General features: G+C 40.5%; 1 protein-coding gene across 3 annotated transcripts in view; it reads left to right on the top strand.

Moving 5' to 3' along the window:
- RAB37 (RAB37, member RAS oncogene family) overlaps positions 1-25,928 on the top strand; it is a 104,467-nt gene that overhangs the window by 76,162 nt on the left and 2,377 nt on the right. The window contains exons 2-9 of one of the 3 annotated variants that reach the window (XM_072645619.1): positions 6,519-6,629; positions 20,522-20,632; positions 22,024-22,065; positions 22,711-22,777; positions 22,886-22,938; positions 24,306-24,371; positions 25,643-25,699; positions 25,790-25,866. In XM_072645619.1, coding sequence (XP_072501720.1) covers positions 6,519-6,629; positions 20,522-20,632; positions 22,024-22,065; positions 22,711-22,777; positions 22,886-22,938; positions 24,306-24,371; positions 25,643-25,699; positions 25,790-25,866 — 584 coding nt within the window. Of the gene's footprint in view, positions 1-6,518; positions 6,630-17,177; positions 17,646-20,521; positions 20,633-22,023; positions 22,066-22,710; positions 22,778-22,885; positions 22,939-24,305; positions 24,372-25,642; positions 25,700-25,789; positions 25,867-25,928 lie in introns of those variants that run through there. The other 2 variants (XM_072645617.1, XM_072645618.1) reach the window with 2 other exon arrangements.

Genomic DNA, 25,928 nt, shown 5'->3' on the forward strand with positions numbered 1-25,928 from the left:
ATGTCTAGATTTAGTTGGAGAGTAAGTCAAGCTTCACCTCTCTTTTCTATAAATAGCCAATCCCAATTGGAATTTCACTCCATCTGGCCTTCCCACCATGACACCAAGACCTAGCCAATATGAACATCTTGTCACATGCCTTGCCACCACCCATGTGGCCCCTTCTCTTTCCACTTCTTGCTCACAGAACAATAACCAAATCAATGCTATCACTGATTGCTCATGGAAAGGGAGTAACATTCTACTGCCCTATGGCTGCACTCAGAATTCCCATGATCATAAGCTACAGGTTGCATAGAACAAAGTTTTCTTCCTTGGATACCACTTCCTCACTGCCTCATCTCCATCAGGCTCAAAGCTAATCCTCCATGGACCCTGTCCAACATTCCCTTCCTTTTCCATCATGCCCCATGGAGCCCTTGCTCTATTTTCAACAAACTGCCCTTCATATTGGAACTCTTCACCAACTTTTGTATCTTTTCTTATTTCTTTGAACAGAGTAGACAAGAAGAGGAAGTGGAAATAGTTCTTGCTCCTCATTGCCCCTTTTATGTCCTTTCTCACTCACCTTCATTCAACCACTTCTCCTTTGACACAACTCCTTCCAAATATGTTACCCTATCCCAATCTTGGTGTCACATATCTACCAGTACCCAGGTCATCTTTCCTCCTTTTTCAAGGAGTTCAGTACCTGGCTCACAGTCATTGACTCTATGCTAAATCCTGTCATTATTTTGGCAGACTTTTTTTTAACATGTTAATTTCCCCTCAAATACACTTGGTTCTTAGTTCATTAACCTCTTAATGTCTTATGATCTGCACCTTCACTTTACCTCAAATATACAGAAAGATGATTATACCATCACCCACAAGGGTTCCAACTTCATAAGACAAAACTGAAATTGTCCTTAAGGATATAACCACTTAATTTACAAAGTCAAAGTTAACTAGTTGACAAAAAGAATTAGAAAGTCAGTATAAACAGAAAATTTCAGCCCTCTACTAATGACATATGATCAAATAAATAAAAAAGATCAAGATTTATACAGAGCACTAAAGAAACTGGATTTGATAGCAGTAAAGAGAAAACTGAATAGAAAAAGAAGGGAATATTTTTTCCACTATATTGAAACAGTCACAAAACATTTACAAAGATGTGAATATTCTAGGTCATAAGATAATTACTGATGTATTCAAAAAATCAGAAATTTCATTTATTTTAAGTAATATATATTTTTTCCCAATTACACAAATATAATTTTTAGCATTCATTTAAAATTTTTATTTTCAAATTTTGTCCTTCCCTCCTTCACCTCCCTCCTCCTTAATGAAACAAATTGATATAGAAGATATACAATCATGCAAAATGTATTTCCATATTAGTCATGTTGTAAAAATAAATGGACCAAGAAGAAAAAAAACCATGGAAAAAAGTGAAAATCAGTACACTTCGAACTGTATTCAGACTCCATCAGTTCTTCCTCTGGAGGGGGAGATCATTTTTCATCATGAGTTCTTTGGAATTGTCTTAGACCATTGTACTGCTTATAATAACTAGGTCATTGACATCAATCATTGTGCAATATTGCTGTTACTGTGTACACTGTTCTCCTGGTTCTATTCACTTCACTTTGCATCAGTTCAAGTGTGTCTTTCCAAGTATTTTTTTTAAATCAGCCTAGCATAATAGTATTCCATTACATTCATATACCATAACTTGTTCATCCATTCCCCAATTAACTGATGGGCAACCCCTCAATTTCCAATTTTTTGCTACCACAAAAAGAGTTACTATAAATATTTTTTATACAAATGGGTTTTTTTTTTCATTTTTGGGGATCTCTTTGGGAAAACACCTAGAAGCAGTATTGCTGGATCAAAAGGTTCAGACATTTTGATTGCCTTTTGGGAATAGTTCCAAATTGCTCTCCAGAATGGTTGAATCAGTTCACAACTCCATCAACAGTGTATTGATGTCCCAGTTTTCCCACCTCCCCTCAAACATTTATCATCTTCCTTTTCTTTTATATTAGTCAATCTGGCAGGTGTGAGGTGGTACCTGAGACTTCTTTTAATCTGCATTTCTCTAATCAATACTGATTTAGAACATTTTTTCATGCAGCAATCGATAGCTTTGAAGAAAATTAGAAATTTTAAATGCTACATTTATAGATCTAGCAATCAAGGAAGATTACATGATGACTAAGCTGCTAAATAATGCCTGGATTAAAAAAACAAATTAAGTATACAATTACAGTCTATACTAAGGAAAGAATAACACAAAATTTTATGAAATTTTGCCAAACTGGTACTCAGGCAAAATAATCTCTCCCAATATGAAAAAGAGAATAGAAAATTACTTTGCAATCTTAAAAATGAGAAAATTGACAAATGAAGCAGTCAAATTCAGCTGTCACCAATAGTTCAGCCCCTACTTCCCCATGAGCTGAGGGATCAAAAGAACTGATTTCAATCCTAGGGGGTACTGATTCCCCTGAGAAAGTGAATTTCTTCCTCTAAATATGCCCCCACTTCAGAGTAAAACTCTAGGAAAATCTCTAAAACATTGCAAATATGATTCATGTTTAGAGTTTTCTGATATGTGGGCACCAAGGTTCCCTCCTAGTGCTTCCCAGAGTGCCTGGCACATAGTTGGTACCACATATATATTTATGGACTCCCACAAAGTTACTTGACATAAGATAGAGGCATCAAGTATGGGACAGTTTTTTATTTTCTTTACCAAAGAAACTGCATAAGATGCATCTGATTCACAAGGCACCACAAATAGATATAGGAAACATGAAAAACAGTCAGTTAACACATTAGACCTCTCATCCTACCCTGGAAGGTGAAGACTGGAGAGTTGTTGGCCAGATCTTTCTCATTCATCTTGGACTTGCACCCTACAAGCAACTCACAACCACCACATGATGAGCTGGCAAGGTCCAGAGCTCCTGAACCCTCACTGTATCACTTTAGTCCCCCAGCTGCAAGGAAACCTTTTACTGGTCATCTCTAAGAAGTATGCTTTTTTCCCTCACTGGCAGCTGGGAAACCAGTGGGGGTGGACCAGTTCTGAACTCTCAAAGAAAGTATTGACTAAAGGTAAATTCAAGACTGAAAACATTCATTTTTTAGGAAACTAGTCACTGAACTTTGTTCAGAAAAGGAAACAGAAAGCTGAAGAAGGGATTCAGGACTGGTGTGGGAATTAAAATTGTCCAATATATAATAAAAGACTGAGGCAGAACTCTGAGTCAATGGCACTTTATTCAAGGGCCCATGGTCCTCTCTAATGAAGTGGACCTCAGACCTCCCTCAAGATCTGAGATCCCTCTTTCTTCCAGGACCTTGTTTTTATAGGGTTTGGGACCCAAATATGCAAGAGACATGGTAAAATGCAGAATCTCATTGGTTGGTAGACCTTTCTCTTGAGTGCCAAAAACGACATATTAGCAAGGGTGTCACAGGTTGGACAAAGCACAGGGCATCTCCACTGACTAAGTGGTCATAAGATGACCATAGGATGGACACTTCCTCATGTTGGACAAGAGAGAAAAGTCCATAGGTACAAAAATGAATTGAAGGACTTTCCAAAGCATCATGACATCCCACCTATGCTGGATTTGGACATGGAATTTGATCAAAGCATGATGGATATATCTCTGCCAGCATCCTTGTGGGTGCTCAAGTGGGCCTCATGACTGGGTAAAAAAGAACTGAATATTACATTAAAGTTTGAGGCCCACTATAAGAACTGATCTATCCCTCTGTGATTTATGTAGACTATCAAGCTGATTAACACTGATTCAAATTCAAAGTATGAGTTCAAATTAATTATTTCTCACAGTGGGATGTTTAGGATTTCCAGGCTTAGGCTTACCTTGGCAAGCACATATATCCCAACAACATATTGCTATTGCTTCTGTGAGCTGAGCAGGAGAAAGTGGATTTAATAATAGAGAGAGGAATGAATCAATGAAATAAGGAATATATTTGTTTTAAACTGTTCATTAAAATATTCATTTAAAAGATTGTATTCTATATCACAAAAGAAGGTAAGAATTTTAAACATTATATTTATAGATTTTCTCTTCCTTACTAAAATCTATTTTAGAAGTCCAAAGGAGAGAAAGTGCAGACCACAAATCAATTATCAAGCATTCTTAATCACTTCTTATGTGCCTTGCACTTGGAATGTAAGTATAAAGAATGCAACAATTGCTACTTACCAGGAGCTTTTATTTGTATAATGAGATAGCAAGTACATATAAAGCATAAAAATAAAGTGAATAAATAAAAATCTATGCAAAGCATGCATATGTATATACATACATACACATATGCACAAAATGAATATAGCATAACTATAAAGTGAATAAATGCAAATATATAAATACAAGATAGTTTGAACTATCTTGGAGAACAATGCCAGTTGAGGAAAATAAAGGAAGACTTCATTCAGAAGAAGGAGTTTAAGTTCTATTTTAAAGGATGAGTGGTTCTCTGTGAGGTTTTTGTTGTCACTGTTTTTGCTATTGTTTCTCCTTCGTTGTGGAAGAGGATCATGATGCTATAACATGGAAACGAATCAGATTTAAGTGTGCAAACTCACCAGTCTCACTTTATCCTCTGAAACGATCTGGGTCCAGCGGTCAGCTATAGATCAGGACATCTGGAGATGGCCCTGGATGCAGTGGAAGATCTTGGCTTTTTAAAGCTAACGTCTTTATCAAGTCTCATTTTGATTCTGTGAAGTGGAGGTAAAGAAGTGCATCTCAGTCTTAGGGGATGGCTGTTGCAAAAGACCAGAGACTGGAGAAAGTGAGTCCTATGTGAGAAACAGAGAGAAGTCCAGTTTGGCTGAATCAAAGAGTGCTGGAGAGGAAGTGATATGAGGATGAGGCCTGAAATATAGATTGGAACCAGGTTGTGAAGGGCTTTAAAAGCTGATGCTAGAGACAATAGAAAACTCCTGGAGTTGACTGAGTAGGAGTCATGTGGTCAGATCTGTGTTTAGGGAAACTTACATGGGAAGCAGAAAGAAGATTGTACTAAAGCGGTGAGACTTGAGGCAGGAAGGCAGGCAGGCCAGTTAGAAGGTAATTGCAATAATGTTGGTGGGAGGTGAATAAGACCTGAAGTAAAACTGTAGCAGAATAAGTGGAATGATGGTGTCAGAAGCAAGAGATGTTGTGAAGGCAGGAAAAGGCAAGACTTGGCAAGTGATTGAATGTGAAGGGAGAGAGGGAGTAAGAAGTCAAGGATAATGTCGAGGTTATGTACCTGAAAGACTAGAAAGTTGATGGTACCTGGGACAAAAATTGGGAAGTTTCAAAGAGAGCAACTCCTTTTGACAAGAGTATATCTCCCTGAATCTCAGTTAATCATTCATCAGGAGGTAGATCTAGTCAACGGGGGTCTAGTCAACGATCTAACACATATCTAATAGCTCTTTCTAACAAAGGCCTTCTCCCTGCAAATTAATCAAATCAATAGGGGATTGGGGGTTCATGGGGCTTAACTTGATTTGTAATTTTCCCTAATCAATTTGGATGGATCAGAGACCCTCATGATCAACCCCCATTACACAAGCTAAGAAAAATTTTATTCAGTTAAAAGGGATAATGAATAAAATAGAGAAAAAGGCATTAATAAATAAAACAACTTTTCCCCAAGACCAATAAAATTGATATACAATTAACAAATGGAAGCACTGGACTTGTAGTCAGAGGACCTGAACTGAATCCCAGCTCAGCTATTTATAACTTGTGTGACCTTAAACAAGTTGTTCAACTTCTCTGGGCTTCAGTTTCCTCATCTTTAAAAAGAGGATGTTGGTTTAGATGACCTCTGACATCCATTTCATCGCTAAACCTCTGAGTTTATAATTCTATTATTACAAAGAAAATGAAGAAAGACTGTTATTTACAGCTCTATACCAATAAATCTGAAAATATAAAAGAAATAGTTGAATATTTACAAAAATATAAAATAATCAAGTTGACAAAGGATATAAACAGCCCAAATAAGTCAGTTTCAGAAGGAAAAAATAAATAGGTCATGAATGCACTGCTATGTAAAAAAGCATCTGACAAGATATATATTCAAACTACAATTAACCCCTATAGTATGTAAAACATTTCTGAAAGTAGAGGAAAAACAATATTCTAATTTTCTCCACAAGTCAAATATCCCAAGCCTGGCAAAGATCAGGCAGAAAAAGAAAACCCTAGACCAATATCATTCATGAATATTGATGAAAATAAGCAAAAAAGCTAACAGACAGAATACAGCAATGCACAGAAATATGACTTCATCCATGGGCCTTTCAGAGTAGGTAATGGAAAATCATTAATCATGTATTTATTTAACTATTGGTAAGTGTGTATATTTCTGTGTGAACATGAGTCAGGGGCATACCTGTACAGAATTTGTACTCTCAATCATTGTTGCTTCATAAAAGATTGGGTTATATTTAGTGTCCCTAATCTTTCACCTTTGTATTCTTACAGACCATCCTGGTGGGAGATAGCGGTGTGGGGAAGACATCTCTACTGGTTCAGTTTGACCAGGGCAAGTTTATCCCAGGCTCCTTCTCAGCCACCGTGGGCATTGGATTCACAGTAAGCACTCACTAGCTGGCTATGCTCCAGGACCCCAGGCAGCAGCTCAACCTGGTGTTTGAGATTTTAAAAGGTCAGAATTTAGCATGGTCATATGAGTTCCCATGGACAAGCCAAGGGATTGAAATGTGTTTCTCAGGGTACTCCCCAGCAAAACTTGACTGTTTAAGATAATGTATTGCTTCTCAAAATACAAGTTTATGGGAAGAAGGTTAATGGAGTAGTAACCTTACTCCCATAAAATGCTTTCTCTCTTTCAACTTCTAACCAGGGCTGCCTGCGGTTAAAATCACACCCTCCCCAGGAAGTCTGAAGAGATTTTCTTCTCTCTTTTCTTCATTGGATAGAAACAGGGAGCTTTTCTCTGAAATCTCAGGGATAGGAAAAGATAAAATTTGATTTCTGGTATATTCTCAGCTCTCCCTCTTATGGAATAAAAATCATTGACTAACCTGATGATCAGGCTTCTGAAGCTAACATAAGAATGGAACCAGTTTTACAAGGTTACAAAAATAGATCCTAAGGAGGAAGGAAAGGGATTGTCTTTTTTGGAGGTAACAGGAGCACCAGAAGTACCAAATTTATATTTCTTTCATTGTCTCTTGGTTGGGAAAAGAAGTTTGTTCAATCATCTGATAGGAATGTTTTTTTAGCTTTTATTTAGTATTTTATTTTTCCCCAGTTGCATGTAAAAACAATTTTAAATATATTTTTTTAAAACTTTGAGTTTCCGATTCTCTCCTTTCCTCCCTCTCCATAACCCCCTTTCTGATACAGGTTATACATGTGTAGTCATGCAACAAAACATATCCATAATAGTGAAAGAAAACATAGGAAAAAAATTCAAGAAAAATAAAGAAAGTTTAAAAAAGTATGGTCCAATCTGTATTCAGACACTATCATTTTTTCCTCTGGAGATGGGCAGCATTTTTTATCCTAAGTCCTTCAGAGTTGTCTTAGACGGTCATATTGTTGAGAGTAGCAAAGCCATTCACATCTGGTTGTCTTATAATATTGTTGTTCTTTGTACCCAGTATGTTTCACTGGGCATCAGCCCATGCAAGTCTTTCTAGGTTTCTCTGTGAGCATCCTATTCATCTTTTCTTATAGAACAAGACTATTCCTTTATAATCACATACCACAATTTGTTCAGTCATTCCCCAGTTGATGGGTATTCCCTCAATTTCTAATTCTTTGCCTCCAGAAAAGAGCTGTTATAAATATTTTTGTACACATATCTATATAAATAGAAATCCGGAAACAAAGTGGGTACCTATTGGTTGAGTAATGGCTAGACAAATTGCAATACATGAATGCAATGAAACATAGCTGTGAGGTAAGAAACAGTGACTATGAAGAATTCAAAGAATCATATGAAATGGTGCTAAGTAGGCAGAACCAGGAAAATAACGTGCACAATGACTAAAATAATGTTAATGTGAAGAATAAAAAAGCTCAAATTGAACTCTCTGCAATTATAATGACCAAGCTTATTCCCAAAAGAAAAAAAACAGGATTCAGTGTGATAGTTTAAAAAATTAAAAAAACCAAATCCTACTAGTCCCAGAATTGGCAGCCCCCAAACTTGTTAAGTATTTTATCTAACTATAATACCCCAGGTCTGTTTGACATAATAATTTTCTCTGAGCTTTAAAGTCTTATTCCCTCAGGCCACCCAGACAGAATGGTATCTTTGATTCCAGAAACTTCTTGCCTCTCAGCTTGGAAATGACCCCTGCTATACTCTAACCTTAGACCATTAATCCATTCTTTAATCCCTAGCCAACTGGCAAACCTTTTGAGGACATGGTGGACTCTGTGGCCCACCTCATTCCTTTGGGATAGGAGCCAGAATCAAGATAGCACAGTAAAAGCAGGGACTCACCTGGGCTCTCCCCCAAACCCTTCCGAATACCTTTTAAAATGTCTCTAAACAAATTCTAGAGCAGCAGAATCCACAAAAAGACAGAGTAAAAAAAATCTCTAGCCCAAGACAACTTGGAAGGTCAGCAAGAACGGTCTATTGTACTAGGCTAAAAGAAGGGTGCAGTCCAGCCCAGGTTACAGCAAACGTGGAGCAAGCCTTGGGGTCACTGAATCACTGGAAGCAGTGGTGGTTTCCAGACTTCTTAGCCCACAAATGCCAAACACAGCTTATAAAGTCAGCAAGAAAGGTCTGTCACACCTAGGTGAGAGAGGAGCACAGTCCAATGGAGGCCATGCTAGCACAGCCCTGGCCCTGGCAAACCAGAAACAGACCTTGGGAGTGACTGAATCAGCAGTAGCAATGGCTGCTTCCAGAGCTCTCAGCCAGTAGATGGTAAGGGGGTCAAACAACAGGTCAGAAGGAGTTTACAGGGGTCTTTTTTCTGGCACTGAGGCAAGACTCTGTTATTCTGCCTATAATCCTATCTGGGTTTCAGTCCCACGTGGCAGTCCCAGGGCAAGGAGGAACACTAGCATAGCAGAACTTGTGGCACAGTGGAAGGGGGACCCTCCTCACAGTTCCAGGGCAAAAAAGAGTGCTTGTGGTCACTCACAGACCACAGCACAGGCCAGGAGAGTAGTAAACACCTCTCCTTAAGTCATATCATCTTGGAAGAACTGAAAACTTACAGGTCCTTAGAAATATCTTTGAAAACAGCTGCACAAAGCCCCTGAAGCTTGGGACAGTGCACCCTCCACCCTGAAAGTAGAGCCCTACTTTAACAAAGAATCAAAAGTCATCTGATAGACTGGGAAAATGAGGAAGCAACAGAAAAAAACTCTAACTATTGGAAGCTACTATGAGGACAAGGAAGACCAAAGTACACACTCAGAAGACAACAAAATCAAAGCTCTTACATCCAAATCCTCCAAGAAAAATATGAATTGGTCTCAGGGCATGAAAGAGCTCAAAAGGGATTTTGAGAATCAAGTAAGAGAAGCAGAGGAAAAATTGTGAAGAGAAATGAGAGTGATGCAAGAAAATCTTAAAAAATGAGTCAACAGCTTGGTAAGGGAGACACAAAATGCTGAAGAAAATAACACCTTAAAAAACAAACTAGGTCAAATCATAAAAGATGTCCAAGAAGCCAATGAGGAGAAGAATGCCTTAAAAGGTAGAACTGTCCAAATGGAAAAGGAGGTCCAAAGGCTGACTAAAGAAAATAATTCCTTAAAAATTAGAATGGAGCAAATGGAAGCTAACGACTTTATGAGAAATCAAGAAACATTAAAATAAAACCAAAAGAATGAAAAGAAAAATAGAAGACAATGTGAAATGTCTCATTTGATAAACAACTGACCTGGAAAATGGATCCAGGAGAGATAATTTAAAAATTATTGGGCTACCTGAAAACCATGATAAAAAAAAAAAAACAACCTAGACTTGATCTTTCAAGAAATTATCAAGGAAAAATTGCCCTGATATTCTAGAACCAGAGGGCAAAATAGAAATGGAAAGAATCCACTGATCACCTCCTGAAACAGATCCCAAAATGAAAACTGCAAGGCATATTAGAGCCAAATCTCAGAGTTCCCAGATCAAGGAGAAAATATTGCAAGTAGTCAGGAAGAAACAATTCAAATATTGTGGAACCACAATCAGGATAACACAAGATTTAGCAGCTTCTACATTAAAGGATCAGAGGGCTTAGAATTTGATATTCTGGAGGGCAAAGGAGATAGGATTACAATCAAGAATCATCAACCCAGAAAAACTGAGAATAATTCTTCAGAGGAAAAAATGAATATTTAATAAGACAGAGAACTTTCAAGCATTCTTGATGAAAAGACCAGAGCTGAATAGAAAATTTGGCTCAAATACAAGACTCAAGAGAAGAATAAAAAGGTAAACAGGAAAGGAAAATTATAAAGGACTTAATAACTTTAAACTGTTTACATTCCTACATGGAAAGTTATTTGTAACTCCTGAGACTTTTCTCATTATTAGGGTAGTTAGGAGTATATATAGACAGGACACAGATATGAGTTGACTATGAAGAGATGATATGTAAAAAATAAAATTAAGAGGGGAGAGAGAAAAATGTACTGTGAGAAAAAGAAAGGGAGAGGTAGAATGGGGTAAATTATCTCACATAAAAGAAGCAAGAAAAAGCTTGTGGAGGGTGGGTAGGAGACAAGATGGGGAGTAAATGAATCTTACTGTCATTAGAATTGCCTCAGAGAGAATAACATACACATTCAATTGGGTATAGAAATTATCTTACCCTACAGGAAAGTAGGAGGGGAAGGGAATAGGAGAAGAGGGTAGTGATAGAAGGGAGGGGAGATTGGGGGATTAGGTAGTCAGAAGCAAAACACTTTTGAGGGAGAAAATGTGAAAGGAGAGAGAATAGAATAAATGATGGGAGGATAGGATGGAGGGAAATATGGTTAGCAATAATAACCATGAAAAAATTTTTAAGAAAGTTTCTCTGATTATATGCAGTTGTGGGGAGGGAGGGGGGTAGTGGGGGGTAGGTGAGGGGGGATAAAATCTCAGTTGTATGGCAGTGATTGTTAAACATTAAAAAATAATAAAATAAAATAAAATAAATGGTAAAAAAAAAAAAAGAAAAAAGAAAGTTTCTCTGACTAGGACCTCATTTCTCAAACATATAAAGAATGGAATCAAATTTATAAAAAATAAGAGCCATTCCCCAACTGATAAATGATCAAAAGATATGATCAGTTCGTAAATTAAATAAGCAAAGCTATATATAGATATATGAAAAAATTCTCTAACTCACTTTTGATTGGAGAAACACAAATTAAAACAATTCTGAAATACTACCTCATACCTATTAGATTGACTAATAGAACAGAAAAGGAAAATGACACATGGTGGAGGGATATGGGAAAAAATGAGGTATTAATACATTGTTGGTGGAGTTATGAACTGATTCAGCCATTCCATAGAGCCATTCGAAACTATGCCCAGAGTGCTATAACACCATACACACCATTTGATCTAGCATTATCCCTTTTGTATTAATTTCTAATAATCTTACCTGAATTTACGTATTCTTTTTTCCCTGTAAATAAATTTTTACAGAGCTCTTGTGAAATGGATAAGTGTGGGGGAAGGTGGAAGCAGGGAAATAGGTCTAAGAGTCAGGCACTAAATCATGGCATGTATAAACATAGATATATAAAATAAAATATATAAAAATAAACATAAATGATAACATTAGAAGAAGAGAGTCAAGTAATTTGGGAATGAAGGCAATAGATCTCAAACCTGATCCAGGAAACATAGTTCCTCAAGTTATGGTTCAATGATCTGGTAATTTTAGAAAGTAGTGAAAGATGGAACCCATCAAGTCAAAAGCAAGGTTCATTGAGTCAGTTCTGAGACAAAGAACCAAGTGTCCCAGGATGCCAATCAGTGGATCCTAAGGCCCCAGGCTGAACCAGTCACAGAAGGTTGATAATGTCACAGAATGGTGTTTCTCCTTTATTTTAGTAAGAAGCAATGTCAAGGAACCCCAGACTGGGAGCAAAGTGGGGGTTGGGAGTGTGTGAAAGAAAATAACTTCAAGTGATCTCATGGGACGCAAATCAGAAGAGGGATATTGGCCAACGTGTCTACCAAAGCCCTGACATGACACTGAATATTCCTGATACTTTCTAACTAGATAGACTTCTGTCCCTTTATTCCAAAAATAACTAATGGAGAGACAATGGAAAGAACACTGGATTTGGTTTTGAGTCCTAACTTCTTACCTGTATGACTGTGCATGAGTCACGTTCCCTTTCTGATCCTCAGTTTCCTCATCTGTAAAATAGGAGTAATATGCTACCCACCTCACAAGGCTGTGAGCAAAGCATTTTGTAAACTATAAAGTGCCATGTAAATGTGCGGGCAGTGAAGTCAACAGCAATGACAATGGTGATGTCATTTAACCTGTTTATAGTCAGAGCCTGGGTAATTCACTATGAAAGCGTCTGAGTGTGATAAATTTAATTCTCTATGGTTCCACTCAGGTCTATGATGGATTAATAATAATGATGATGGCAGCAGTGATAATAGCTAGCATTTCTATAGTGCCTTGGAAACACTTTATAAATATCTCATTTTATCCTCACAACACTGGGAGGTAGGTGTTACTGTTATCCCCATTTTATAGATAAGGAAAGTGAGGAAGGCAGGGTGATCAGGGTCATCTAGCTAATGAGTATCTGAAGTCAAATTTGAATTCAAGTGTTACCAACAGGAGGCCTAGTGCTCTATCTACTGAACCACCTCTTGCCTAAGTCCTCCAGCATGGGTTTCCCCTGGAAACATCAGAATTTGGTAACAAAAAAAGGGGAAAGTGCCTTCAGCTCTAAAAGTTAGCCTTTATTTCACAGTCAAAGAAATATAAAAGCTTCTTACTCACCAGTAAACTGTCAAAATGCTTCCCTCTCTGGCGAGCCCAATCTCCCTCAAGAAAATATATCGTCCTTCCAATTTAAAGCATTCAGAGTCACAATGGAGTCAACTCCTTTTCCTCCAAATCTGGCCTCAGACACTTACTAGCTGTGATCCTGGGCAATTCCCTTAACTTTGTTGGTCTCAGTTTCCTCCTCTGTAAAATAAGCTGAAGAAGGAAATGGTAGTATCTTTGCCAAGAAAACCCCAAATGGGATCACAAAGAGTAGGACATGACTAAACAAACTCTACTTGTTTCCAGGGAGAGGTAATTCCAAAAGTTATAAGGATGCTGATGAAGAAAACAATAGATAGTCTGAAGCACTAGCATCATTTTCTGCTTATATTCATTCAAGTCTCCCATTACAAACAAGGTCTCTCCAAAAACCCTCTCAAGGGTCTTCAGTCCCTTGTGGCAGAGGTCTCCCAGTCCGAAAGATACCATATTTCACCACAAAATTGTCTCCACTGTATAATTGTCGCAGCCCTTTTTCTTTCAGCCCAAAAATTGGTTTGTAACCTTTCCTGGCATAATTATCACATGGTATAATTCTGTTTGTCATGGCACTTAAAAAGTAAACAGAGCAGCAATGTATTCACCGGCAGCATAGGGATACAAATTTATCTCTTGTGCATTATGAGCCCTGGAGCCTAGAATTCTCAGCAAACCTGCATAGTCAATACTCAGTTTTAATGTATATTCATGAGTATTCTGTGCATCCTAATCTTTCACCAAAGACAGTTAAGTAATAAAAGACCTTTAAGTAATACTGGCACAATTCTTTAAAAAAGCTTCACATAATGATTGCACCCCACTTTGTTGCAAAAAAAAATTGGCATAAAATTTGTAATGATAATATGGTGAAATATGGGTCCTGCTTTGCAGAGACCCACACTCAGGTGAGGGGAAACCAGACTTCAGGGAAGTGCTTAAGCAGTGCCTCTCATTCCTTCTAATCTGCATTTTCCTTCGGGTTGATCTCTTTTGTTGGCCTTCCTTGACTTTTAACTTGACTGTTCATAGTTGGTTAAGCCCCTGAAATCTAAAGAGATAGAGAAAAATTGTCTGTTCGTTATTGCCCCAACCAGGTTTTTGGGCCTGCTCCCCTCTGGGGTTTGGATGGTCAATGACCCAGGGAGGCAACTTGGGCACAAGATGGCAACTTGAATTGATTGTTTATTCAAGTAAATTACGCAGTGCAAGAGAATTTTAATGTAAAATTCTGAACTTTAAAAAATATTTTGATGACTGTATTCTTACGCATTTTATTTTATTTTATTACTTTAAAACATCCTTCTGAGAAGAGTTCCATAGACTTTATCGGGCAGCAAAAGAGGCCCATGACACAAACAAGATTAAGAACTTTTGGAGTGATGGAAAGAACATTAGATTTTGAGTTAGGAGAACTGAGTCCAAATCTCAAATTTATCACGTGTAACTTTAGACAGAGTCTTAATTTCTGGGTCTCAGTTTCCTCTTTTATAAAATAAGGGGCTTGGACTAAATGCTTTCTAAGGTTCTCCGAGCTCTAAATCCAAAGATCTCACTAATTAAATTGTCAAATACAAAAAAGACCTGAGAATCCTATGCAAACTTAAATGCCACGTTCTGCTCCACTCACATACTTTCTGGTGACTTCTCTGATGCTCCTCCTGGTCATTTTAATCTGAATTCACCTCCATGCAGATGCTAAGAGCAGTATACAAATAATACTGTAGCATACAAAAATGCTGAGGATCAAATTAAATTAAATTTAACAAATATTTATTATATGATTCGACTTAAGGCAACTAGCTCTAGACTGTACACCTACTTCCCCGGAGTTGGCTCAACTCTTTAATTAGATAAAGACAAAAGTCTTTGTTATGTGTCAGGCTGATGCCAACTCTTCTGGAGCTGTGAGGCCAAGCAAAGTGGCGTCTTTTGCTGGTTTTGTTTATACCAAGTATAATGTCTCTGAATAATGTGATTAAGGAGGATCTTTCTCACCCTTTGTTGGGCCTGGGAAGATCCACACCTTTGGTTAATGAGGCATTGGTTCTCAAGGGATGTGATGCCCTCTGGCTCTAAAAAGTGTATAAAGACTTAAGTAAGGTTTTATCTGGGGGCTTAGTTTTTGGAAGAAGGTTTGTGTTCCTGATGGGACTCCACTAAGCAGCCCTCCTCCTCTTTGAAAACCCAGATATCGGTGCTTCCCTCTCTGGTAACTATGGTTCAGACAGTTGGACCTGTTTGTTGAGATATATACATACATACATACATATATATCCATATATATATATATATATATATATATATATATATATATATATATATATATATATATATATATATATAAATTTTATTATAGTCAGACAGAGGAAGTCATGTTGTTTGTTGTTGATCATTGATTTCTTTGTATTTTCTCTGAAGTTCAGTGTGCTGACTTCCCTGAACTAGGTGAATGATGTATGTGCTTGATTAAAGTGATTGTTAACTCCTCAAAAGATGCCTTTCCTTTTATGAATGCAGATTCCTACCTGTGGTAGCAGGCCCCTCATGTATGTTGGGGTGCTTACTGTTACAAGAGCTTCTTGCATTCTAATGGAGAAAAGTTACTAATAAAGAAAGGAAGGTGGAAAGCAGGGAAAAAAAGTCCCTCAAGTGGGGACTAACCAATCTAGGAGTAAACCTCAGGGTTTAGTCACCCTGGAGGATGGGATGGGAGGGGAGACAACCAAAGTGCTGGGTAAACCAATTCCCCTCTAGATCTCAGTTTCTTCCTCTTAAATTTCCTCATCTGTAAAATTAACAGGTTGGACTAAATGACCTCTAACTCCAAATCTATGATTCTATTTCCCTTCCCACACTCACCCACGCACACTAACACACCTCCTACACTACCTCAGGTTACAGTAGAGTTTTCACGGTTCTCTCTTCAGATATAACCAAGATGATCCAGGACTTTCTTCTTAATAATTCTTGCCTGGGGGAAGCATTGAGCTGTAGGTAGCTGTATGTAGTAAAGGGCTACAGACTGAGGTCCAACATCTTCAAAGAGTTGCTTGTTTGTCCTGCTTCTGAGACAAAGCAGTTCAACCAGATCTTGCAGGGAAAGAGAGCTGTGGATTAGTGGAAGATCACAGGCATATAGAGTCTCAGAGCGGCAAGAAGCCTCAGAGACCATCTTTTTTTGTTCATTTTTTTCAGTTGTGTCTGACTCTTTGTGACCCCCATTTGTGTGTGTGTGCGTATCTGTGTCTGTGTGTATCTGTGTCTGTGTTTTTGACAGAGATACTGGAGTGGTTTGCCATTTCCTTCTCTAGCTCATTTTACAGATGAGGGACCCAGGCAAATAGGGTTAAGTGACTTGCCCAGGGTCACACAGTAAGTGTCTGAGGCCAGATTTGAACTCAGGAAGATGATCTTTCTGACTCCAGGCCCCATGCTCTATCCACGATAGAGCTTACTAAGAATTTAACCCATAACTTAATAAGAATTTCCTGTGCAATTTTTGAGTGGTAGTTCTCATCCAGGCTGCCTGAAGATCTCCAATGATAGGAAATAATTACCTCCCTCTAGTCAAGCGGGTTTCTTAACCTGGTCTGAATTAAAAAATTTTTTTAAGATAACCATTTTAATATTATTGATTTCCTCTGTAATCCTATAAGCTTTACGCATTTAAGAACACTCTTCTGATATGGGATCCATGGGCTTCACCAGACTGTCAAAGGGTCCACGACACAAAAATAGTAAAGAATTCCTGCTCTGCTGAAACGTGACTTAGATGGAGCAGAATTTGTTAGGAAGCTATAACAGTAGAATGAGGGAAAGCTGGGGTAGGGGTGGGGCGTGGGCAGGAAGGGAGGCGCCAACTGAACATGCAATTTCGTGCCATGAAGCGAAAGTAGGAGATCCGCAGAAACGCCATAAACAAACAAACAAGCCGGAGACCCGAGCTAGAGCGCGTAGTGGATTCGCCTAGCTTTTCCAAGTCGGACTCCACCTGGTATAGGAGGAGTGCGTGTGAAACCCAGCCCATGCCCGGGTCGGACTTGCCCCGGATAGCGCTCTAGCGCCACCTGTTAGCCCTTTATCTCGTGGCAGCAATGAAGAGCTAGAGGTAGTCAGATGAAGTGTAACAATAGACATCTCGCGGGAAGAGATGGAGTCTTCAGCCTCCTTCCCTCGAAGGGTTGGTTCCCAGCCTTCTTGGCTTGTGCCTTGATGGAGCAGTCCTTGGCTTGAGACTTGGAGTCTCACCCCTGCTTGCCCCTTCGGCCCCTCCCTACAGTTGCTTCCTCTAGTCCCTCCCCTCTGTGGGAAAGGACAAAGAGTGGGGAGCTGCCCCGGGGAAGTTGAGGGGGGGGGTTGTGGGGGTGGCCCCGGGAACTGAGTTGGGGGAAGGATGCCTGGCCCACTTGGGGCCCGCCACAGAGGGGAGTAGCGGGTCGACACAGTCTGACCCGAGGTGGCAGAAGAGCGGGAGAGTGGAGCCTCGGGCGGGGCTGAGCGGTCATCAGTCTGAGATAGCCTCTCCAGAGACATGAGGAACCCCTTTGGCACCACTGTTACCCAGGATAGCGGGCCCCCGCAGCGCTTCTCACCCAGCAGTCCAAGCTACGATCTAGCAGGCAAGGTCGGTGTGCCCTGTGAACCCTCACTACCAGAACCCCAGGGCAAAGACTCTGCCCCCTTCCCTAAGTCTTCCTCCCTCCCTGTTTCTCTGTCTTACGTGAATTGAGCCAATCTGGGTTCAGTTTCTAGCCCCATTTCACTCCAGGAAACCCAGTTCTTGTTGGAGTTAAGGTAGTCTAGTTGCTGTTGGTGAAACTGCCCCCAGGGACCTCCCAAACTTCTTTACCAGTTTTGTTTTCTCTGCCAGGTGAATGAATGTGAGGGCAGGGGGAACCCAAGCTGGGGATCCTCCTTCCCACCCCTCATTCTTTGGCCCAGCTAGATTCCATTGGATCTAGCACTCCTTCCTGGAAAACTTCCAGAGATCCAGAGTATCTGCAGTGGGAACCTGTCCCCAGAAAGCCCCAGTAGCGTTTCTCCCAATCTTAATAGTTCGAAGGAGTTGAGGGTTATGGGGGTGGGGAAGAGATGATTTGGAAGGAGCGTGCCCTGTTCCTAGGGGCCAGGGGTTGCCCCAGTAGATGGGATCCGGTTAGGGAGGAGGGAAAAGACCTTCAAAAGTATCTAGTATGACTCTCTCATTTTACATACAAGGAAACTGACCTAGTGAGGGTAAGTAACTTGCTGAATATAGGTACTAAGGGCCACAGCCAGTTTCTGGACCTTGGAGGTGTTCTGTCTTGCTAAGATCGGCCTCACTCATCCTCTTTCAAGAGCTTCTTTAGTTAAAAACATCCTAAAATAGAGTCAAGTGGTATCGTCACTGGTTCTTGAGCTTTTTCCTCTTCCTGTCTCCACTTCACCATAATAGACTTAAAGAAATATCCCTGGGCTAGTTAGTTAATTTCATTCTTTTTCCCTGGAGAAATCAAACCTAAGACACCTAGCTTCATTTAATCATTTCACTGTCCTGGAAGAGTTCAGTTATTCTTAGATACTCTGAAAAAGATGATGAGTGAGTGCTCCCACTCAATCTATCAATGAACAGGCTTTTATTGAGCTCCAGCAATCTGCCTTGTACTTTGCTAGTTGTTAAGGAAATAAAAGAAATAGCCCTCACCCTCAATGAGCTTATTGGAGGAGAGAAAATGTACACATATAATATGCAGGTAGTATACAGAATAAATACAAAATAAATCCCAGAGAATTAGGGAGAAGAGTTGTCGAAGATTGGGGTGGGGGATCAGGAAAGGTTTATGGTAGGAGGAGGGTCTTGAACTGAGTCTAAGGCATTCCAAGCATGTAGAATCTGTAGTACAAAGACAGAGTACAGAGATAAAGTGCAGAGTGTAAGGAATAGGAAAAAGGTAATTTTAATTGAACTTTAATGTACTTGAAAGGGGCAATGTGTTCTGTTCTGTTATGGACTCTTTGGGGGATATGGTATATATTTGGCCATTGCTATACCTTCTGCGTGAAAAAAACCCTGCCTCTCTCCTAGAAGCCTGCCTTGATCTTCATACTCCCATCCCAGAGCACTCCACCAGGAAACATTCCATTGATTAGGAGCAGAGCTAAATGGGGTCCTAAGGTCTTGGTTTGGGTCATTCAGAAAGAAAGTATTCAACGTGCTCTCACAAAGCCCCAGTGCCTACTGTTGTAGTAGGAAATGGGCTTCCTGAAGACTCACATATGAGGGTTTTAATATGTCTGTTGAATCAAAAACTTGATTGAATTAGGGAAGGGGAGAAGAAATGCTGATGCCCAATGTCCTGAGAGGTTAGTGAGCCTCAGCATCTAGGTTGTTGATAACAGAGCAGAGGTCCGTAGTTAACCTGTTTGCCTAGAAGATGAGGATGCTGGGTGGTATGTTTGTGTTTGTGTTTAATGGAATTTGCCTGATTGGAAGGGTAACTAGCATGACATATAAAACACATTACCACTCTTCCCTCCTCATAACTGGAATTAGAGATTTCAGAAACCTGAGAGACTAGGAATAGGCAGCTAGGATGCATGTGTTCCCTTATCTACCCTCTCCTTCCACCCCAGGGTAAACTGCTCAATCAGATCGTTAGCCAATCCCTCTCTACCAGCTTATAGAAGCAGAATATTTGCAAGAAAAAGACCTTATCACACATTTAGTGCAGGGTTCTCATATTACACATGAGGAAATATGTTCCTCAGAAGTCATCCATCTTGCCCAAAGGCCCTCAGTTATGCAGTGGTAGAGCCAATACTAGGACCCAGGATCAGGAAGGGAAAGTGAGGTTTGTGACTTTGCACAGCCTTGCCCCACTTAAATCCAATTCACTTGCATGTCATGGCATCACCTCCCTGATGTCATGGTCCTCTCTGAGAAGGAAGAACAAACAACTCTCCACCATACCATGTTTTATGTGTCCTCCCTACTCATCCTTAATCCAGGAAGTAGAGTTCAGGACAGATTGGGAGGAATGGTTATGGTAAATGACTATCTCCCTAGTGCTGATTAGAAAGGCATGTGGGGTGGGGCTGGGTAGAAGCCAACAGGGCTCCACATTCCACAAGAATCTCTGCTACTATGTATCTGGCAAGTGGTCATCCAGACTTTGTTTGAAGACCTCCAATGAAGAAGAATTCTCTCCCCCTCCCCAAAGGTGCCAATTCTAGGAAGTTTTTCATGAAATCAAGACTAACTTTGCCTTTTTCCCCTCCAATTTATGCCTACAGCATCTTATTTTTGTTCTCTGGATCCTAGCAAAACAATTCCCTTACTTCTGTCTTCCCCTCTGTATCCACAGCCCTGAGCCTCTGACTGCCAAACTCCCCCAATCAGTCAATTAGAAATTAATGAGCACCTACTACTTCCAGGCACCTATTGGTACATTCCCTCCCTTTCATTCACTAGCTCTTTGGTCCTGCCTAAACCTATTAACCCAACTCTGCCTCATCTCCTAGGTAATGCTGTTGGGAGACTCAGGAGTTGGGAAAACCTGTTTCCTGATCCATTTCAAAGACGGGACTTTCCTGTCCAAGACCTTCATAGCCACTGTCGGCATAGACTTCCGGGTGAGGTGGCTGTGGGCTCCTCCAGACAAGTGGGGCCTTGGGGCTACAGCTCATGGCCAGTGGGGTCGTTATCCTTCTTGCTTCCCTCCATGTCTGTTGAGGGGTCGCACAGAAGATCTCTGCATTTGAGTTCTTATGCATTTACTGCTTAGTGGACTTATGGGAACTGTACAATTCCTTGGTTTTGTCCCAACCAGGGATATCTGGAAATAATGATCATAACATTTACCTGTTAGGCATAGAAAGGAAAAGAATGATTCTTCCCCTCTTTTGGTTGGAATGTCATCTTCTCTGCCTTATCTGTCCCGTTGCTCTCTGGAGAGAATGTTCCCCAACTCCCTCAACTAGTCAATTCTTTATGTAATTTACAGTGTGCACATCTTTGTATTAAGTATTAGGATAAAAAATAGACACAGTCTCTTACCACATAGAACTTATATAGTCTAATAGGATGGGACATTGTGGGAAAGACATTGGACATTACATGGTCCATAATTTCTCTGGGTTCTCCTTCTGTGGAAAAACATCTAAGGAAATGTCCAAGACTTCCTCTCTTGGTTCAACCATCTTGGCCACCAGTCTCAGGAGTGACTTCTCTAGCAGGACTGGAAGGAATCAACATTTATCTTTGCCCCAGCCCAGGGATTTGAGATGGTTGGGCCATTGGACTCAGACCCCAAACCACTCTGTTACGTGAGCATAAAGAACTGAGAGGAAAGGATTATTGGGGGTCTTCAGTCATGGGAAATGGAGATGAATAATAGCCGGAGCATGGTAACAACTCCATGACAGTGGTTTTGTCCCCTCCTCCTTAATTAGACACCTTGCTCCTAAGCTAAGCTGGCCCAGTCACCAAGTAGTAGTTCCACATCAAAGTCCACTGGCTGGACCTTTGGGACTATGTCTCTAGGAGACAGTCATGGTGATATCAATAAACATTTACTAAATTACTACTCTATGCAAGGTGCTATCACAAAACTGAATATTTTTCTGGGGTGACAAACATGAAGAGGAGAAAGGATAAGGAGAATCCTGGCCATCTCATTAAGAGTTAGGGCTCATCCTTTCAACTACATTATGCCTCAGTCCATACTCTACCATCCCAATCCCAAGGTGGAGCAAATAATAGGGGAGGGGAGGTTAGGGGGGAAAAAAAAGGCTGGCATAGGGGTAGCTGAGAACCAGTTCTAATCCATCTCCTCTTGGAGCCCCTCTGACCTCCATGGGTGTGTTTGACCACAAGTGATACCAGGTCTTTCCAAATCTCCAGGCTCCCTCGAGAGGGTCAGGGGATGAGATCCCTCTGAGGATGGTATGCTAAAAGATGAGGAATTTGAGTACCCCCAAACTTCCCAGTTTCCCTCCACCCTTATTGTTTACTTCTTTTCTAGAATAAGGTGGTGACTGTGGATGGTATGAAAGTGAAACTGCAGGTAAGTCGAGGGATCAGGATTGGGGGATGGGGAGAGGAGAGGGAATGATCAGGCTGCCTGTGCTGATAGGCCTTAGCCACAGGAGGCCTGTTGAGGGTTGTGGTTATGTTCTGTTTGGGGTAACTTCCTGTGGGGCCCTAGAGAGGGAGGTAGTTGCTCTTGTCTGTATAGAAATAACAGTTTTCAAGCTCCCTGGCTTCTATTATAGGTTTCTCTCAATTTAAGGTTTCTCTTTCTAGCCCTGCCCCAAGGATTTTAAACAAATATTTTAGAAGCCTTCCATGTCCAGTCCCCTTTTTACTTTACAAGTGGCTTCTTCCTCCAGTGTTGAGGGAGGATCTTATGCTGACTCGGGGGAGATGATCTCCTGAGAAGGAGTCTGGAAAATTCCAGGAAGTCAGATCATTAGGCAGTCAGTGTCCAAGGACTCTGGACCAGTATTTCCCTCCTTCTCACTGGAAAGGACACCAGACTACCAGGCACATGGCCTGCTACACTTTAGGGAATTCCACCTTGTACCTTGCACAGTGCAAGAGGGGCCCAGTCATGCTTTACTTTATCTCACTTACTTCAAAGGGTTTTCTTTTCTCTAGAGTGGCTGGTTCTTCTCTCTCTGCTTCTTACTGATTTTCTGTCTCCTCTTAGATTTGGGACACAGCAGGGCAGGAACGGTTCCGAAGTGTCACCCATGCCTATTACCGGGATGCCCAGGGTAGGTCTCTTTACCCTCTCCCCAGAGGCTCTGTGCCCTATAGCCTTCCCCCAGTTCCCATTTTTTTCCTCCCTCCTTATCCCCTCTGTGCTTTTTCTCCCCTTCTAGCCCTGCTCCTGCTCTATGATATCACCAACAAATCCTCCTTTGACAATATCCGGGTAAGTCCCTCCCTTTCTGTGGCTCCCGCAGATAGCACCCAGGCCAGGACTCCCTCCCCACCATGACTCCCTGCCCTGGGAGCAAAACTGCTTTCTAAAAACACCTGAGCTGATGAGTCAGAAACAGATAACTGCCCTTTTGTGTTTTATTAACAAATGAGCTGAAGTCTGCAAGAAGCCTATAGCAGCTGCTGGGCCTTGTAAATGACTCTGAACATAGCCCTGTGGGTGATTCACATATACATTTCATATAAAAGTACATAGAAACAACTTCAGGCTTCCCCCGAGTGGCCAGTTAGGGACCCAGGCCACTGGGACTCCCGGCACCAGATGTGATGGGTCTCTTTACAGGTTGGGTTGGCTGGGTGAGTGATAAACAGAAGATAAGAAGAGAGGTTATGCCCTTCAAGGGACCAAGCCCAAAATGGTGCTCACTGTTTACTGTGTGCAGAGCGGCACTATACTAAACACTGTGAGAGTTTCAAAGGAGTGGCATAAGACAGAGTCACTTAAAGAGCTTACAATGCAATGGAGAGATACACAAACTTTTCAGTGTCAGAGCAGTTCAGAGAAAAGAGACAGTGCTATGGTTTGGGCAGTCAGTCTCACAGGCAAAGGGCTGGATTGCAACACAGAGAACCAGGAGTGGTATGAGGTCCCCTCCCAGGGACCATTGCTACTACTCTGCACTTGAGCTCTTGAGATATTTTGCAGCTCTTGAGATATTTTGCATGTACATATATGTACACGTGTATATACACTTAGAACATATACATGTGTATGTGCATATACATGTGTATATGTATACATATGTATTTATGTGTATATCTCCATATGCACATATAGATATAGGGAAAATATTTCATAGGAATATAACCTTATTGGGGACAGGTACTGTTTTTGTTTTATTTTTGACTCACCAGTACTTAGTACAGTGTTTGGCACAGGGTAAGCTTATTATATATTATGACATATAATAATAAAAGCTTATTAATTAAGTGATTGATTGATGGATTGGTTGATGAGTTTGGCTGAGGGAAAAGTAGGAAGGCTGAGATACTTATACATACTTATACAGTATATATATACACATATATATTTATTTTCTCTTAGTAGAATATGAGGACTATTTTATTTTTATCTTTGTATCTCCACAGACTAGATACTTAGTAAATGATCATTAATTTGAATTGACTGTGACCAGTTAAATGAGTCAGTACAGAGGAAATGACTGATGAGAGGTGAAGAGGGAACTAGGAAAGGGTAGAGCATTAATTAGGGTAGATGGGGATCTCCTCAGGCTGGAAGTCCTGCCATCCAGTCAGGTGCCTTTTTTCTCCACTCACTCATCCCACCCTTTCTTATAGGCCTGGCTAACTGAGATACATGAGTATGCCCAAAAGGATGTGGTGATCATGTTGCTAGGCAACAAGGTATGTATTGCTTCTGGGCCAATTACTGCGCTAAGGTATCTCTTCAACCTTCTTTAGTGTCATGAACTACGTCCGCCTCTATTTGTAAAAAAATTTTATTCAGTCTTTTATTTTATATTACTTATATCATGTATCCATCTGCTTTCTCCCTGAGTTATAAAACAAAGAATAAAATAAGACTTTTATAAAGTTTAATAATACTAGTATCTTCCAAAAAAAGTATTTCACAACATAGCCCACCAGTTTTCTGTAGAGAAGAAGAATGGAGGTGTCTTCTCCTGTCTTTTCTTCGAAGGACTCCATATGACATAGTGAATAGAGTGCTGAATATTGAGTTAGGAAAAAATTGAGTTCAGTTCCTGCCTCAGACACTAAATGGCTATGGGCAAGTCATTTAACCTTTCTCAGCTTCAATTCCCTCATCTCTTAACATATGGGATGGGGGTTGGGGAGGAAGCTTAGCCATTATTTTAATAGCATTCAGTTTTGTTTTTAATTTATTAAAACAAACCAATATTCTAAAAAAAATTTTCTCAATATATTTTATTTCATTATTTCTCAATTACATGTAAAAATTTTTTAAAACTCATTTAAAAAAATTTTGAGTTCCAAATTCTCTCTCTTCCTTCCTCCCCTTATACCTCCTTCTGTATTCAAAAGTATCTATGAGAGGTGTGAAGGCATAGGGAATATGTGGATGTAGTGGAAGAAGGTGGCATCTTTGACTCCTCTCTTCTACATACTTCCACATTTCCTCCCCCAGGGTTCAAACTTTTCTGATTAGTAAATTTCAGAGACATAGTTATGGGGGAGGGTCTATTCTGTCCATCATCACATATAAGGAAGGCCTGAACTGCCTGAGTGATACAAGAGATGGAGTCATCCTTATGTCCATGTCCATGTCTTTTCCATAGTGGAGTTAGGTTTGAGGACTGAAGTTGAGATCAATCCCCTTCTCCCAAATCCTTGGCTATAATGGGACCTGACCACATTAGCCAGAGCTTTCAGCATCCTGGGTTGATACCTGTGGGATCTAGAAGTCTTTCATTATCAAGCCCAAGTAAAATTAATGCCTCAGTTATAGGTTCTCCCAGTACCCAGCTCTAACCCCATCTCTTTGGCACTGTCTGCAATCAACTGTTCTTGAGTCCCACAGGCAACCAGCAGAGGGCAGGCAGGGCCAAGCTCTGGGAAAGGAAAGACTTAAGCTCTGATGGGAGAGGAGGGTAGAGTGATATCCCTCTCCAGAGTAATGGGTGTGGATTTTGCAGGCGGATGTGAACAGAGAAAGGGTAGTCCGATCAGAAGATGGAGAGACATTGGCCAGAGTAAGTGACTGTCCACGGGATACAGAGAGGGCTGAGGATGGGACTTACCAGGGGGAACAGTGGATCCTGATGATACTTTCTACTTGACAGGAATATGGTGTGCCTTTCATGGAAACCAGTGCTAAGACAGGCATGAATGTGGAGTTAGCCTTTTTGGCTATTGCCAGGTCAGTCCATGGGACGGGGGAAGGTCCTTTCTTGAGAAACTGGGTGAGGGATAAGAAGAGTG

Source organism: Notamacropus eugenii, chromosome 2 (assembly GCF_028372415.1).
Source record: "Notamacropus eugenii isolate mMacEug1 chromosome 2, mMacEug1.pri_v2, whole genome shotgun sequence".
In the NCBI taxonomy this organism is placed as follows: Eukaryota; Metazoa; Chordata; class Mammalia; order Diprotodontia; family Macropodidae; genus Notamacropus; species Notamacropus eugenii.